The 16,778-nt window shown below is 42.1% G+C and overlaps 1 protein-coding gene across 2 annotated transcripts in view; it reads left to right on the forward strand.

Moving 5' to 3' along the window:
* PRKCQ (protein kinase C theta) overlaps positions 1-16,778 on the forward strand; it is a 177,252-nt gene that overhangs the window by 69,123 nt on the left and 91,351 nt on the right. For both annotated transcript variants that reach the window (XM_080812404.1, XM_080812405.1), the window contains exons 8-10: positions 4,789-4,918; positions 8,281-8,390; positions 9,092-9,209. In XM_080812404.1, the coding sequence (XP_080668530.1) occupies positions 4,789-4,918; positions 8,281-8,390; positions 9,092-9,209 (358 nt within the window). The remainder of the gene's footprint in view (positions 1-4,788; positions 4,919-8,280; positions 8,391-9,091; positions 9,210-16,778) is intronic.

The following is a 16,778-nucleotide window of genomic DNA, read 5'->3' on the forward strand; positions in this document are numbered from 1 at the left end:
AAAAACAAAATAAAACTATTGATGACTCTACCTTTTCCAGGAAATCATGATAGAGAGTGCCCAGAAAACAGTTTTGGTCAATTATATGAGAACAAATCTTGTGGTATCTATAGCTAGAGTGGACAGTTACAGATTAGAGGCAAATGAGGACAAAATAGAGATGCAGGCATTTACAAAGTTAGTGTGAGGGGTAACGGAAGTATAATTCTTATGTTGAGAGGAAGGGTTACTTTCATAATGAACTTTAAGACATATGGCATAAGGACAGGTTAGATGTTACCCTGTAGGGAAGGGAAGCAGAGCTGGAGAGTCAGGCATACTTTCTTTCTTCATTCAACAGCTATTTAGTGTGTATGGAATACAAGGAAGATACTGTACTACTATGTACAATGCAAAACAGAGCACAAAACAGACCTGGTCTTGCCTTTCCAGAACTTACTGTAAAATTAGGGAAACACATAATTAACAAACAGCAATGTGTTTTTTCCATTTACATTAAATAACCAACAAGGTGTGATGATGGAGAAAAATTGAGTGACCTACATAAACCAAAGGTCAGGGAATCTCCCTGGCAAGCACAGAAGCTGAGGCTAAGGGTGAAAGGAGCCAGCTACATGAACAGCAGGAGGAAGCAGCCTCCAGACAGAAAAGGCCCCAAGGAGGAAAGAGTCAGCATGTTCTAGGAACTGAAATGAGACCATGCAGTTGGAACAGCGAGCGTAAGAGAGTGAATAGAATATGAAGTCGGGAAACCTGGCAGGACCTAGGTTAGATTTTTTTTTTTAAGGCCCTGGAGAAGTGGTTGGATTTTATTTGACCCATAGTGGGAAGCCCACGTGGTGACTGATGTAGGGGAAATTGTGGGTTGAGGTGTGAACATAAAAACCAGAGGTGACTGCAGAAGTCCTCTCAAGGAGAAAGGTTGTTGGCTTGTACCAGTATGGTAACAATGGAGAGGGAACAAAGTGATCAGGTTTTCGGGTGATTTCCTTGTTAGAAATGACTGGATTTGTCAATGGATTGGAAGTGGAAAGTAAAAGAGAGAGAAATAAAGATGATGCCTAAGTTTCTGTCTTGAGCAGTGGGGAAGTGACAGAACCATAACAAAGTAAGACTGAAGGAGAAATTAATATTTCATTTTTTAATAAGTCCAGCTGAGATGCCGGTGGACATCCCAGTGGGGGTATCAAGTGGACAATTTTACATGCATTTGGAATTCACAGGAACCAGTAGACCAAATATATAAATTTCCCCAAAGGAATCTAAAGTTGCATGTTAGGTAGAAGAGAAGGAGCTTGTGATAAAGACTAAGAGTTCATACAGGGCTCTTCATATATTAAGAGTACATGAGGTTACGGAAACCAGAAAGCAAAGGGCTCGGTTGCGTTCAGGGCAGTTAAGATGTTGAGAATAATGAGGACCCTGTGGAGATCTCCAGAGCCCTTGATCGAAGAAATTTCAGAAAATCGTAGAGGTGTTTGCTTCACTGACCAACACTGACGGTTACTGAGAGTTGGTGACATGGAAACAATTTATGTGCTGATATTATCAGGAATATTAACCTGCAGCTCATTGAAGTAGGACAGTCTCTGAAAGGAGGTGAAACACAACACAAGGGATGGGAATATCCCCTTTGCTAGAGAGGAGAGGAGAGATGGGTGAAGCTAGAGAGAAAGCAACAACCAAAGCAGTCAAGGAGGAAGGAGTCCACCCTTGGTAAGAGGGGATGGTGTCTAAAGCACATGTGGAGATGGGTTTCCAACAGACAGGTGGTCGGTTCATCGATTGTAACGGAAAGGGAGAAGGTGGTTGCTGATGATGGCGGATTGTGGATTTGGGGGCAGGCCGATGAGAGAGCTTCCCTGCGACAGCTTACCTTCAGGGTCATCTGAAGGTTGGGGGGAGGAAGAAGAGAAGGCTGCAAGTGGCTTTGAGGAGAGAGGACCTGTGAGAGAATTATCTTGGGATGGAAAAGCAAGGTGGTTAGAGAAGAAGAGTGGGATTGCTGAGGACAGTGCAAAGTCGGCCCGAGTTCGAGGGGCCAGCCTGCCCAGGTGTGTGATTTTCTCCAGCCGAGGGGCAGGCACAGAGATGGCAAATTGGTTGGATTCTGTAGAGCAGAGTTTCTTTTAAAATTTAGAGTTAGAAGGGGCGCCTGGGTAGCTCAGTGGGTTAAAGCCTCTGCCTTCAGCTCGGGTCATGGTTCCAGGGTCCTGGGATCGAGCCCCACATCGGGCTCTCTGCTCAGCAGGGAGCCTGCTTCTTCCTCTCTCTCTGCCTGCCTCTCTGCCTACTTGTAATCTCTGTCAAATAAATAAATGAAATCTTAAAAAAAAATTTAGAGTTAGAAGGGGACAGTCTCCTATTAAAAGTGACTCTGCTAAGGCTCAAAGAGGTTAAAGTAGTTTGTCTGCAGTCAGTCACGTTTGATATAAGTAGCTGGCCTGGGACAAAATTTCAGATCTCAGTCTCCCAGAGCAGTGTGATAGACTCCCCCCAACCCCGCCAGTTTTATTTATTTATTTTTAAAGATTTTATTTATTTATTTGACAGAGATCACAAGTAGGCAGAGAGGCAGGCAGAGAGAGAGGAAGGGAAGCAGGCTCCCCGCTGAGCAGAGAGCCCGATGTAGGGCTCGATCCCAGGACACCGGGATCATGACCTGAGCTGAAGGCAGAGGCTTTAACCCACTGAGCCACCCAGGGGCCCCCCGCCAGTTTTATTAAGCAATAATTGGCATATATCACTGTATACATTTAAGGCATACATGATGATGGTTTGACTTGTGTATACTATGAAATGATCACCACAATAGGTTCAGCTAACATCCATCATCTTACATAGATCCAATAAAAAGAGAAAACAAGATTTCTCCTTGCGATGAGAACTCTTAAGGTCTACTCTCTGAACACCTTCCCTGTACATCACACAGCCATGTTAGCCGTGGTCACCATGCCGTACATTCTCTCCCTTGGTCTTATTTATCTTATAAGCAGAAGTACCTTTTGACCACCTTCCTCCCCCCACTACCTCTGTGAACCACAAGTCTGATCCCTTTCTATGAGTTCGGTGGGATTTTTTTTGTTTTGTTTTTCAGATTCCACATATAAGTGAGATCATGTAATATTTGTCTTTCTCGGACACGTGTTTTGTTTCTTTAAATGAAATTGCCACCACCCAACCTGCCTCCTGCTCTCTCTACGTGATGCCTTCAGTTTTCCTGGGAAAGTCACAAATTATAAGAATGACTGTTAACCTCAATAGCTTTCCCTGGAAACAGAATGAGAGCCACAAGTGCAATTTAAAATTTTCAGGTATCCTCATATAAAAATTAAGGAGATAGTTTACATTATTTTTCTCATAAAAAATCTTCAGAATCCAGAATGTGCTTTACACTGATAGCATATTGTCTTGTCATCTTGCACAGACTCACTTGGCCCATGTGGCTAAGTGAGTGTCATATTGGAAAATATAAATCTATAGTCTTTTCCAGACATATTTGGAACTCTTTTGAGCTAGGGGTCAAAATTTGAGGTAGAAGTCTTCCAGCCCGGACCTTGACATAAATTGTTCATATTTGTAGGGAAATGTTTATACAGAAACGAGATCTAAAAATTATTTTTTCTTGGTTGAAAATGGTTAAGTTCTGAGTAACGTTTGAACAATTCTAAACAGCTGTTCTAATGACCCGATGCTAGCCAACATCCTCGGTGGAAATATTAGATATATCACTGTTAATGAAAAAGCTTAAGGCTTCGTGGCTGTGCACATTCCCAAGGAAATTGTTTAATTAAAAACTTCTGAGGAGATTATAAGTCTTAAGTAAAACTTTCTATATTACCCAAGAATATTGGTATTCTCGCCAGGAATCAAACCTCATGGTTCTCTTATTGCTGTTATTCACGTGATATGTTTGGCGAAAGGAGAGAATTTCAACTCTGGAAAACAAAACAAAACAAAAAATCCTGTAATATATCAGTGACCAGCATCCCTCTCATCTCCCCTCTTTCCATCTCCTAACTCATCACCTTGACCTTGAGAGAAGAAAGGGTCATGATGGAAAGAGGATAGGCTGATTCTGACTTTAGACTTATGGATGTCCCAGCTCACAGCTGTGGGACCTAAACAAGTGTCTTGCCCTCTCTGTGCCTACGTTCCTCATTTATCAACGGAGGACTCTAATAAAGGCTCCTGCAAGGGGGTATTTGCAATATCACCTGTGTAAAAGATAATACATGTGACATACGTATCCGTAGCACCTGGCTGGACCTGTCACCTGCTGCTCACCCCCTCCAGTCCATGCGTAATAGCTATGAAATTCTCCACACTTAGGCTTTTATAGTAATAAACCTGAACCAGGGTTTCCCCTAGAGGAGGCATTATATAACATCTTCCAAAGGTTAGAGTCCTAGTTCTGAGTTGAAAAAGAAAAGGCAATATGTATACTAAACTAGGAAGGGCAGTGCAGTGTTCACCCAGATCCCATTTAGATAGATAATCCCAGTCCCACCTTCCTGAGGACATTAGCCTACCCGTGGGAACGCCTCAAACCTCAGCATATTCCTGGTTACTCGATGTGTGTCTATCGCGCACAGTCCCCTTGCCCGCAGGAGCTAACGGCCGCCTGCCTTCTTGGGCCACGGCTGTAAGGCTTGACGAGTAAAGCGTACGGCTTAAAGCACACACCATTCCAGTGTTTTTAGTGCTTTTAGGCTAGAGCAGCTGCTAAGACACCAGAGGCTGAGAACCGGGGACGAGCGCGTGGTCACGTGTTCTCTCTTCTTTCAGTTCCACAAGGAGAGGTTCAAAATTGACATGCCGCATCGATTTAAAGTCTACAATTACAAAAGCCCGACCTTCTGTGAGCACTGTGGGACGCTGCTGTGGGGCCTGGCCAGGCAGGGACTCAAGTGCGACGGTGAGTCCAGCGGGAAATGAGTGTGGGCCCCGTACGGAACCCCAGCGGGGTGGCTTTGCCGCTTTAATGGGGAGCACGAGGGGCAGAGGGAGCACAGAGGGTTGACTTCTCCAGCTAGCCCACACGACCCTGGGATCAGGAGTCTGACGTTCCCAGGACAGCGGGCCACTGCTATTCTTCCCCGTCCATCTCCAACACCATCATCCTGGGATCCCAGAGAAGTGCAAACCTGCTCATGCTCCGTGTTAAGCCTCCTGGCCTGTCACCCTTCTGTTGTGCCTCGTGCTGGGAAGAGAGGTAGATGGCACTTTCCCTGGGACCTGCCCTGCTGTCCCCCGGTGCTCCTGGCCTGCCCCTTCTGACCCTGGCCACTCAAGCTGTGCCCCCACCAATCTCCCTCACACCTTAAGATTCCCTCTGTAGCCCACCGAGGAGTAAGCCTGGGACATCTCCTTGGCTGGTGGAGGGTCCGACTTAGACCGGAGGGTCCATGCCCAAAGCATGCCCAGTAGAAGGCCCGGCCCAGCACGGACCATCATGTTCCCTCCTCTGATCTCTCCTTAAAGGCCGGCATTGCAGCAGGGCCTCACTGAGCTTCTCAGACCTGCCCTGAAGAAAGCAAAAAGCACGTTCTTGCTCTGAAAGTTCAAATTTCTAAGGCAGTAACCTTTGGAAACTGAGATCTGTTACACCAGGATTATGCAGTTGCGAGGGAAAACCGCAGCAGGGCACTTGTGCCTTCTGCCCTGGGAGGGAGGGTGGGGCAGGGCTAGACAGTCAGAGAGGAGGGCATCCGGTTGCAGCAGAGGTCTTTCTATTTCGAATTATTAAATATGGAAGCCACTTTGCTTTTTCTTGGCCGTCCCATTTTGTTTTGTGCCGCTGGCTTCATCTTTTACAGTTCTTATCTTTTAAGTGATAAAGGTGAGGGTCACCTTCAACAGCCTTCTCTTCCTCATGCCCACTGTGCTAATGTGTCTGGTGAAGTCTGGAGTGGTGTCCTGGTAGAGATGGGGAGGGTTAGGTTTTCACATGCAGTGAAAATTCACCGTAATCATCCCTTAGGAACACCGCTGTGCACCTTGCTCTCTACACCGGTTCAAGAGCACAAGGCGGCCCTGGTACTCTATGGAGTATCCTTATCTTTAGAAGTTCACAGGCAAGAGTAATTTCAGAATTGGACGAGCAGGCATGAGCAATCAGATCCCCTCTGCGGGTTCCCCGGGTCCTCTGATGGTCTCCCTCACAGGGCAAGTTCCTTTTCCCTGGAGCCTGAGCACCCCACCTGCCCAGTGGTGCCAACAGCCTGACTGATGCCTCTGAGCTCAGAACCTCCATGAGGGTTCCTTGCCATTGTTTCCCGACCCACACACCTGCTCTGTTCCATCCCCCCTAACATTCTTTCTCCCCTGTCCCTTCTCTTTCCCTTTCTCCCCTCTCCTTCTACAGGCTGGGCAGCCCCTCTCCTCTCCCCCCTCCTCTCCTCTCCCCTTTCCTCCCTCCCTGTCCTCCCCAACACCCTCTGCTCTCGAGGCTGACACCTGCAGACATCACTGTGTCGTTGCCCCCCATGCCCTTGACTTTACCTCCCCTTCCAGTCTACTCCTTGGGCTCTGTTCCTCTGCCTCGGCCCTGCTTTTCTGTCTCGTTCTCTTCTAAGCCGCCTTCCTGAATAAGGCCTCCCTTCATCTTCGGTCTATCCTTTTCTCTCTCCACCTTAATTCCCATGAAAATCACCATCCAAAGGGACTGTTTGCACTCAAAGAGATCAAGTTATCACCTAATAGGTTCGTAACAGAGACATATGACATTATCAAAGTGGGAATGGGGCCTGCCTTCATGGGAGTGTGTCTGAGAAAAGCTTAGGTCCAGCTACCATGTTTCAAAAACAAACTGAAACTCTCTAACCCCCCCGCCCCACCATGCTCAGTCCTTGCTCGCTGCCTCCCTTTGGCATGTGGTAAAGAGTAAGGAAATGCAACAAGGGCTGCCCAATGTGCAGCCTGCCTCACGTCCAGTAGGAGTCCTGCGAAATTCAGAAGGGCAGAGTGCCCTCAGCAGCAGCCCTGTTACTGTATTACAGAGTCGAGATATACATAGAAGATTTCACTTAGATTGGATATTGGTTTTATCAATGCATATAGGCTGGGTCAAGTACTAGTCTGTACTTACACAGAAAAGTCTATGCTTATTTTTATTAGGAACTATCTGAGAAGAGTAAGCTAGTTAAAACTAAAGGCTGAAGCCTGCTAAAATTTCACTTAAATATTTTAAAACATATTTAATTGGAATAAATAATGAAGACGAAATGGAAGTATTTGTTGAGTACCTATTTAGTGCCAATCATGGTGCTAAGTTCTTTGCACACAAATGGGCTAATAAACAGGTGAGGGTAAAAGTGCATTATTTTATAGCCTGTCCTGCCTCCTGCCTCATAAAAACCCCTATTGATAGACCCTGATAGAATGAAATAGGACTTGAGAATAGAATTCTATCAGCCAGAGTTTGGAAATCTTAAGGGTTTTTTTTATTATTATTATTATTATTGTAATGGCAATGTTTCATAAGCAGAATTTCAGTATTCTAAACTAACGGCATGAAGTTATGGTTGTCTTTATACAGATGGACAGGTGCACCTACATCCCAATCCAAGATAGCTCATGGCATCACAGTGAGTTGAGGGGTGGACCTTTCTTGTGCTATTTTTGGGACTAATGAATCAGAATATTCCCCCGGGATCATAGGTCTGTATAGATCATTTGGTTGAACTAGCCCAACTCTGCCATAGGGTGACGATGAGGTCTCCAGGCCACTTTCTGTCCTTCCCCACTTGCCCCTGAGCACAGACCACCCCCATCCTTTCCATTTCAGTTCTGCTGGCCGAGGCTACACCCTGGGCTTCAACCTAGGGGGAGAGAAGCTCCTTGGGGTCCATGTGGGAAAGGGGTTGTTTGGCTCCAGTCCAGAGTGGGAGTAAATCACCTTGCATCCCTGCATTGCACATTCCCCACCCCCCCAGAGAGCCAGCATCACGTTTTTTCTCTCAGCAGGGCCACAGTGTAAATGCATACTCCCCTATCAGCAAGCGTCTGGTTCTGACTCAAGTGGGAGTCATTCCCCAGCATCAAATCGAGGAACATCTGTCTGTGTGGTACTCTTGGCTAGGGGAGGTGGAAGCATAGAGGCATCATAAAAATACTGTCCTAACTAATTTATTTGTATGCAGTGTCTCCTTCTGCTGGGAGGATGGCTCTCGATATGTACCAGTTGTCCCTCAACATACGTGTACCTACAACAGTCCTTTGAAAAGTCCACTCAGTGAGTCCTGCTGTTGTCATTCAGTGTGTCTTTCTCCTTTTCAGCATGTGGCATGAACGTCCACCACAGATGCCAGACAAAGGTGGCCAATCTTTGTGGCATAAACCAGAAGCTAATGGCTGAAGCACTGGCGATGATTGAGAGCACTCAACAGGTAGGAAAGGGATTTAGGTTGAGTTCCTGCGATTTCAAGTCAGCAAGGACCACTCCAGTCCTTTGGCCCTTGGAGCTGTGGGACAACATGGGGTCTGTCCCTGAGCCCCTGTCTTCCCCCCAACTTTCATCCTCATATGCCTATCCCCACACTGACATGTTTATTTATTTAATACATTTGAATTGCATAGTTCTTTAGAAGATCTTAAATTCTTTGTGGGATAAGCAGGGGCAGAAACAAATTCATTAAGATTATTGAGGATTCATTACCGGCTTTATACCTCTATCCTTGCTAGAATCATCCCGAAATTGAGCACAGAACATGGAGTCCAGGGAAACTTCTGCCTCGCCGTTTACTCATGTGCACTAACACGTTGAATTTGCTGATCCAAGAACAAAACCTCTTTAAGACTTGGTGTTGCCTACGAAAGCCATTTTTCCATCCACTGACCTTCCATTCTTATTTGTGACTGAATGATGTAGATAGCATAGGAAAAAACCAGTTAGCTGCCCCCCTCAACCCGACAGTAGACTCCTCCAGGGAATGGAATCCTAAAGGAGTGCTAAAGGGAAGACGAATGTTGGTTTTCTAATGCATTTAGGACTCTTAAATGGATCTCATCCCCCAAGAACAACAGGCTGAGCTGTCCCGGCAGTAGTGGATGGGTAGGTCCGTGGTCTGACTCTTTGTTTATACTCTAGGCTCGCTGCTTAAGAGATACTGAACACATCTTCAGAGAAGGTCCAGTTGAAATCGGTCTCCCGTGCTCCCTAAAAGGTGACGCTAGGCTGCCATGTGTGCCAGCACCTGGGAAAAAAGGTAGCTATCCTGACCCTCAGGAGACTCATTGTCAGTGATTAATCTTGGTCAACCCCAACCTGAGTCCTCTGCATTTAAATTCTCCATTTACCTGCTCTGATAGATAAGAGGCCCCTACTTCTTGGAAGTGAAACCAAAATGCGCCCCATTAGGAAAGAGGGTGGGAAGTGGGGGCAGGGAAAAAATGGGAGAGGTCTCCTTCCGTATAGTTTTAGAATGGTACCTCCTGTCACCGTAAAAGGTTTTGCAAAAATAAATCTACCATAAATCTCTGGAGGGAATGTCCCAGGAGACCATCTTATTCTGCACCTTGGAGACTTTGGGGGGAAATTTAAGACTAGAAGGGGGAAGAATAGTGGGGCCTCAACATTTATCACTATGGAAGTTTACCCAGCCTACTTTCTGAAAGTAATTCATGAGAGGATATGGCAACATGAATCTGGGAACTGAATAATTTCAGCATACTTTAGAAAGTACAGGTTCCCCCCCCCCACTATCCTAAAGTATAGTAATTCTGTGAAACCTTTTTTTTAAACTGAAGTATAATTAATATACAGCATTGCTTAGTTTCAGGTGTACAACATATTGATTCAACAACTCTGTGTATTACTCAGTGCTAATCTGTCACCATACAGTGTTACAACAATATTATTGACTATATTCCCTAGGCTGTACTTTTCACCTCTGTGACTTATTTATTTTGTAACTGGAATTCTATACCTCTTAATCCCCTTATTTCACCTGCTTCCCCACCCACCTCTCCTTTGGCAACTACCAGTTCTCTATATTTAAGAATGTCTTGTTTTGTTTTGTTTTTTAGATTCCACATATAAGTGAAATCGTATGATATTTGTCTTTCTCTGTCTGACTTATTTCATTCAATAATACCCTCCACATCCATTGTTGTCATAATGGGAAGTGCTCATTCCTTTTGTGGCTGAGAAATATTCCATTTTATTTATATATATTTATACCATATCTTCTTTACGCTTTCATCTATTGATGGGCACTTAGATTCCTTCCATACTTGGGCTATTGTAAATAATGCTGCCATAAACATAGGAATGCATATATCTTTTTGAGTTAGTGTTTTCATTTCCTTTAAATACCCAGTAGTAGAATTTCCAGATCATATGGTTGTTCTATTTTTAATTTTTTGAGGAACCTCCATATTGTTTTCCACAGTGGCTACACCTGTTTGCATTCCCACCACCAATGTATGCGGGCTCCTTTTTCTCTACATCCTTGCCATTGTGGTTTTGATTTGCATTTCTGTGGTTGATTATATTCAGCATCTTTTCATGTGTCTCTTGGTCATCCGTGTGTCTTCTTTGGAAAAGTGTCTGTTCATGTCCTCTGCACATTTTTAATAGTTTTTTTTTTTTTTGGTGGTGAGTTATAGAAGTTCTTTATATATTTGGGATATTAACCCCTTATCAGATATATCTTTTGCAAACATCTTCAATTCACTAAGTAGCCTTTTTGTTTTGTTTATGGTTTCCTTTGCTTTGCAGAAGCTTTTTTATTTTGATGTAGTTTCCCTTATTTTTGCTTTTGTTTCCCTTGCCCAGGAGACAGATCCATAAACATGTGGCTAAGACTGATGTCCAAGAGATTACTGCCCATGTCTTCTTTTAGGAGTTTTATGGTTTTATGTCTGACACTTAGGTTTCAATCCATTGTGAGTTTATTTTTTTTATTAAATTTTTAAATTTTTTTATAAACATAAAATGCATTTTTATCCCCAGGGGTTCAGGTTTGTGAATCACCAGGTTTACTCACTTCACAGCACTCACCATAGCACGTATTCTCCCCAATGGTGAGTTTATTTTTGTGCATGGTATAAAAAAGGAGTACAGTTTTGTTCTTTTGCATGTAGCTGTTCAGTTTTCCCAGCACCATTTGTTGAAAGGACTATTTTTTAAAAAAGAAAGAAAAAACTATTTTTTCCCCATAGTATATTCTGGCCTCCTATGTCATAAATTAATTGACCACATAGGTATGTTTTTATTTCTGGACCTCTATTCTGTTTCATTGATATATATGTCTGGTTTTGTGTGAGTACCAAACTGTTTTGATTATTATAGCTTTGTAGTGTATCTTGAAATCTGGGATTGTGATACCTCCAGCTTTGTTCTTCTTCCTCAAGATTGACTTGGCTATTCAAGTTCTTTTGTGATTCCATACAAATTTTAATATTATTTGTCCTAGTTCTGTGAAGAATGCTGTTGGTATATTGATAGGGATTACAGTGAATCTGTAGATTGCTTTGGGTAGTGTGGACAATTTAACAATGTTAATTCTTCTAAGCCATGAGCACAGAATTTCTTTCCTTTTGTTTTGTCATCTTCAATTTCTTCCATCAGTGTTTTATAGTTTTTAGAGTACAGGTTTCACCTCCTTGGTTAAATTTATTCCTAAGTATTTTATTCCTTTTGATGCAATTGTAAATGGGATTGTTTTCTTCATTTCTTTTTCTGCTACTCCGTTATTAGTGTATAGAAATGCAACAGATTTCTGCATATTAATTTTGCATTTTCTTGACTTTCCTTTCATTAGTTACAATAGTGTTTTGATGAAGTCTTTACAGTTTTCTAAAGATAATATGTCATTTGCAAATAGTGACAGTTTTATCTCTTCCTTATCAATTTCGATGGTATTCAATCCTTTTTCTCTTCTGATGGCTACAGCTAGGACTTCCAGTACTGTGTGGAATTAAAGTGGCTTGAGTGGACATCCTTATCTTGTCCTGATCTCAGAGAAGAAGATTTTAGTTCTTCACCATTGAGTATGATGTTAGCTGTGGGTATGTCATGTGTGGTCTTTATTACATTGAGGTGTTCCCTCTAAACCCACTTTGTTGAGAGTTTTATCATGAATGAATGTTGTATTTTGTCAAATGCTTTTTCTGCATCTGTTGAGATGACCATGAGGTTTTTATCCTTCCTCTTGTTAATGTGGTATGTCCCATTGATTGATTTGTAAATACTGAGCTACTCTTGCATCCTTGGAATAAAAGCTACTTGATTGTGGTGAATGTTTTTTCTGATGTGTTGCCAAATTCAGTTTGCTGATATTTTTTGAAGATTTTTGCATCTAAGTTAATCAGAGCTATTGGCCCATGGTTTTCGTTTTTTGGTATCATATTCGCCTGGTTTTGGTATCAGGGTAATCTTGGCCTCATTGAATGAATTTGGAAGTTTTCCTCCTTGTATATTTTTTAATAGTTTGAGAAGAATAGGTATTAACCCCTCTTTAAATGTTTGGTAGAATTTCCCCTGGAAAGCCATCTGGTCCTGGGGTTTTGTTGGGAATTTTTGACTACTGATTCAATTTGATTACTAGTAATCAGTCTGTTCAGATTTTGTATATCCTTAAGATTCAGTCTTGGAATACATTTCTAGGAATTTATCCATTTCTTCTAGGTTGTCCAATTTAATGGCACTCCATTTTTCATAATTTTTTTAAGTAATCATTTGTATATCTGTGGTGGAAGTTGTTATTCTTCTCCTTCACTTGATTTTGAGTCTTCTTTTTCCTTGATGATTGTGACTAAAGGTTTATCAATGTTTACCTTTTCAAAGAACCATCTCTTGGTTTCATTGATTTTTTTTTATTATTTTTTAAGTCTCTATTTAATTTGTTTCTTCTCTAATCTTTATATTTACTTCCTTCCACTATCTTTGGGCTTTGTTTTTGTTATTCTAGCTCTGTTAGGTGTAAGGTTAGGTGGTTTATTTGGGATTTTTCTTATTGCTTGAGGTAGGCCTGTATTGCTATAAAGTTCCCTCTTAGAACTGCTTTTGCTATGGCCCCAAAATTTTAGATCATTGTCTTTTTGTTTTTATTTGTCTCCATGAATTTCTGATTTCCTCTTTGAGTTGTTTACCCATTTGTTGTTTAGGAATATGTCCTTCAGCTCTACGTGTTCATGTTTTTTCCAGATTATTTTCTTTTAATTGATTTCCAGTTTTATACCATTGTGTTGGAATGGAGGCTTGATCTGACTTCAGTATCCTTAAATTAATTGACTTTTTTTGTGTGAGTGAATTTAAGTGATGTATTCTGGAGAATGTCCCATGTGTACTTGAGAAGAATGTGTATTCTGCTGTTTTGGGCTGGAGTGTTCTGTATATATCTGTTACGTCCATCTGCTCTTATATATTGTTCAAAGCCACTGTTTCCTTATTGACCTTGTATCCGTTGATATAAGTGGTGTATTAAATTTCCCTAGTATTATTGTATTACTATCAATTTCTTCCTTTACATGTTAGTATTTGCTTTATTTAATTTGGTACTGCAATGTTGGGTGCATAAACATTCATAATTTTATGTCCTCTTGTTGGATTGATTCCTTTATCATTATGTAGTGCCCTTCTTTGTCTCGATGCAGCCTTTGTCTTAAAATCTATTTTGTCTAATGTAAGTATTGCTATCTCAGCCTTTTTTTTTCCTGTTGTTTGCATGGCATATGTTTTCCCAGACTTTCATTTTCAGTTTGTATGTGTCTCTAGGTCTGAAGTGAGTCTCTTGTAGGCAGCATATAGATGGATCTTTTTTTTAAAAATCCAGTTAGGCATGCTATGACTTCTTATTGGAGCATTTAGTACATTTACCTTTAAGGTAATTATTGACAGGTGTGTACTTACAGCCATTTTGTTAATTGTTTTCTAGCTGTTTTTGTAGTTTTTCTCTATTTTCTTTTTTCTTTCCTCCATTACTCTTTCATTGTGATTTGATGCCTTTCTTTAGTGTTACGCTTGGATTCTTTTCTCTTTACTTTTTGTGTATCTATTATAGGCTTCTGATTTGCTTTTACCATTGAGTTCATATATATATATATATATATAACATCTTATGTGTACAGAAGTCTATATTATGTTGATGATCACTTAATTTCAAACACATTCTAAAAGCACTGAATTCTTACTCCTCCCCCTGCCTTTATATATAGGATGTCATATTTTATACCTTTTTATTTTGTGAATACCTTGACTCATTTTTGTAGATATAATTGATTTTACTACTTTTGTGTTCTAACCACCATCCTGGCTTTATACATAATTAATCTACTACCTTTACTATATATTTGCTTTTACCAGTGAAATTTTTTTCTTTCATAATTTTCTTCTAATTATGGCCTTTTCTTTTTACTTGAAGAATTCCCCCTTAATGTCTCTTATAAAGCTGGTTTAGCAGTAGTGAACTCCTTTAACTATAGTTTGTCTGGGAAACTCTCTATCTCTCCTTCTATTCTGAATGATAGCCTTGCTGGATAGACTATTCTTGGTTGCAGGTTTTCTTCTTTCAACACTTTGAATATATCATGCCACGCTCTCTAGCCTGCAAAATTTCTGCTGAAAAATCAGTTGATAGCCTTGTGGGGTTTCCCTTGTTTGTAACTGTTTTCTTTTCTCTTGCTGTTTTTGAGATCTCTCTCTTTATCATGAGTTTTTGCCATTTTAATCATTATGGTTCTTATTGTGGACCTCCTTGGGTTCATCTTCTTTGAGGCTCTCTTTGCTTCCTGGGCTTAAAAACTTATTTTCTCCCCAGAATAGGAAAGTTTTCAGCTATTATTTCTTCAAATAAATTTTCTGTCCCCCTTTCTCTTTCTTCTCCTTCTGGGATCCCTACAATGCAGTGTTATAATTCTTAATGGTGTTGCTGAGTTCCCTAACTTATTTTTTATTATTTTTTTCTTTTTCCTCTTCAGCTTGCTTGCTTTCCATTACTATCCCTTTCAGATTGCTCATCTGTTTTTCTGCATTTTCTGACCTTCTATTGATTCCCTCTAGTGTATTTTTATTTCAGTTATTATATTCTAAAGCTCTGACTGGTTCTTATTTTATATTTTCTGTCTCCTTGATGAAGTTCTCACTGAGATCATCCGCTGTTTTCTCAATTCCGGGTGTATCTTTATGACTACTACTTTGAATTCTTTATCAAGAAAACTGCTTGGGGCACCTGGGTGGCTCAGTGGGTTAAAACCTCTGCCTTCAGCTAAGGTCATGATCCCGGGGTCCTGGGATGGAGCCCTGCATCAGGCTCTCTGCTCAGCAGGGAGCCTGCTTCCCTCCCTCTCTCTGCCTGCCTCTCTGCTTACTTATGATCTATCTGTAAAATAAATAAATAAAATCTTTTAAAAAAAAAAAAAGAAAACTGCTTATCTCCTTTTCATTTTAGCTCTTTCACTGTGATTTTTTCTTGTTCTTTCATTTGAGATCTCTCTCTGTCTCATTTTGTCTGTGTTTGTTTCTGCGTATTAGGCATTCAACTACATCTCCTGGTCTTGAGAGTAATGGCCTTGATGAGAAGAGGTCCTATGGTGTCATGAAGTGCAATTCCCCAGGTCATAAGAATTAGGAGCTCTAGAGGTGTCCCTGGCTGGACTGTGTGTACCCTCCTGGGGAGGCTGAGCCATAATTGCCTTCAGCTGAGCAGGCTACACTGACCTACTTTGCCTGCTATGGGTGCACAGGGCAGGCTTTCTTCCCCAAACGATTGAGAGGTCTGTCTAAAGCCACTGTGGGGGTTTTTGTGGGTGGAGCCAACAGTCAGCCTATCTAGAATTAGCCTTTCTGCCACAGTTGCAGGTACACTGAGGGGCACTGATTCCTCCCTGCACAACTAGGTGAGACTGAGTTGTGTGAACGAGGGATGCACTGGTGTGTGAAGTCATCTCCTCTATGCCCCAGATGGGGAGTCACTTAGGAGTGACTTAGGAGTCATACTGGTCCCTACGGGGGTTTCCTGTGGGGTTGGTGGGGCAAGAGCTGCTTTCAAGGGATGCCTGCTGAAATGGGCCGATTGAATGGGGCAGCTCCACAGGGGATTGCTGGGGCAGGGCATGTGGTACTGGCAAGGTAGATGGCTCTCACTATCATCTGGCTATCTAGGCTTGGGAAGGAAAAGAGATTTCTCTTGGTGCCTGCCCATGGTTTTGTTCCCAGAGAAATCCCCCGAACATCCCTGACCCTCCAGCACGCATTCTAAGATTAATCCGTAGATCTCCTTCATGTATACCCCAGGTGTTTTTAAAACTGCTACTTCTGTGCTGTCTTGAGCCAAGTTATTAGGATGGTTCTTTAAGTTCTGTATGATGGAGACTCAGTTTCGTGTCACCCTCCTGCTCTCCCCAGAGTTAAGGCTGCTGATTTTTAAAGCTCCTAGTTTTAAGCCCTACTGGTTTTCCAAGCCAATTTTTATTGAGCTTTGTCTTCTCAGTGCAGGCCCCCATGCCAGGGGTGCCTCTGTGGCATCTGATCCTCTGGCTTCTCTGTGCTTGTGGTGTCCTTCCCATTTGTGGCTAGTCTCCCATGGGTTTGGTTCCCAACTGTATCTGTACTCCTTCTATCTTTCTAAATGTGGCCTCCTGACTACAATCAACTATGGAGGGTCTGTCCTGCCAGTCTTCAGGTTGTTTTCAGTGTTAGTTGCATAGAGGTAGCTGTTACCTTGTTGTGCTCATGGGATGAGGCAAGCTCAAGATCCTCCTTCTCTACCATCTTCCCCATGATAACCCCATGAAATCTTTTGTAAATCAGAATGGCATAAAGCAACGAAGCA

The sequence above is a fragment of the Martes martes genome (assembly GCF_963455335.1).
Source record: "Martes martes genome assembly, chromosome: 8".
Classification (NCBI taxonomy): domain Eukaryota; kingdom Metazoa; phylum Chordata; class Mammalia; order Carnivora; family Mustelidae; genus Martes; species Martes martes.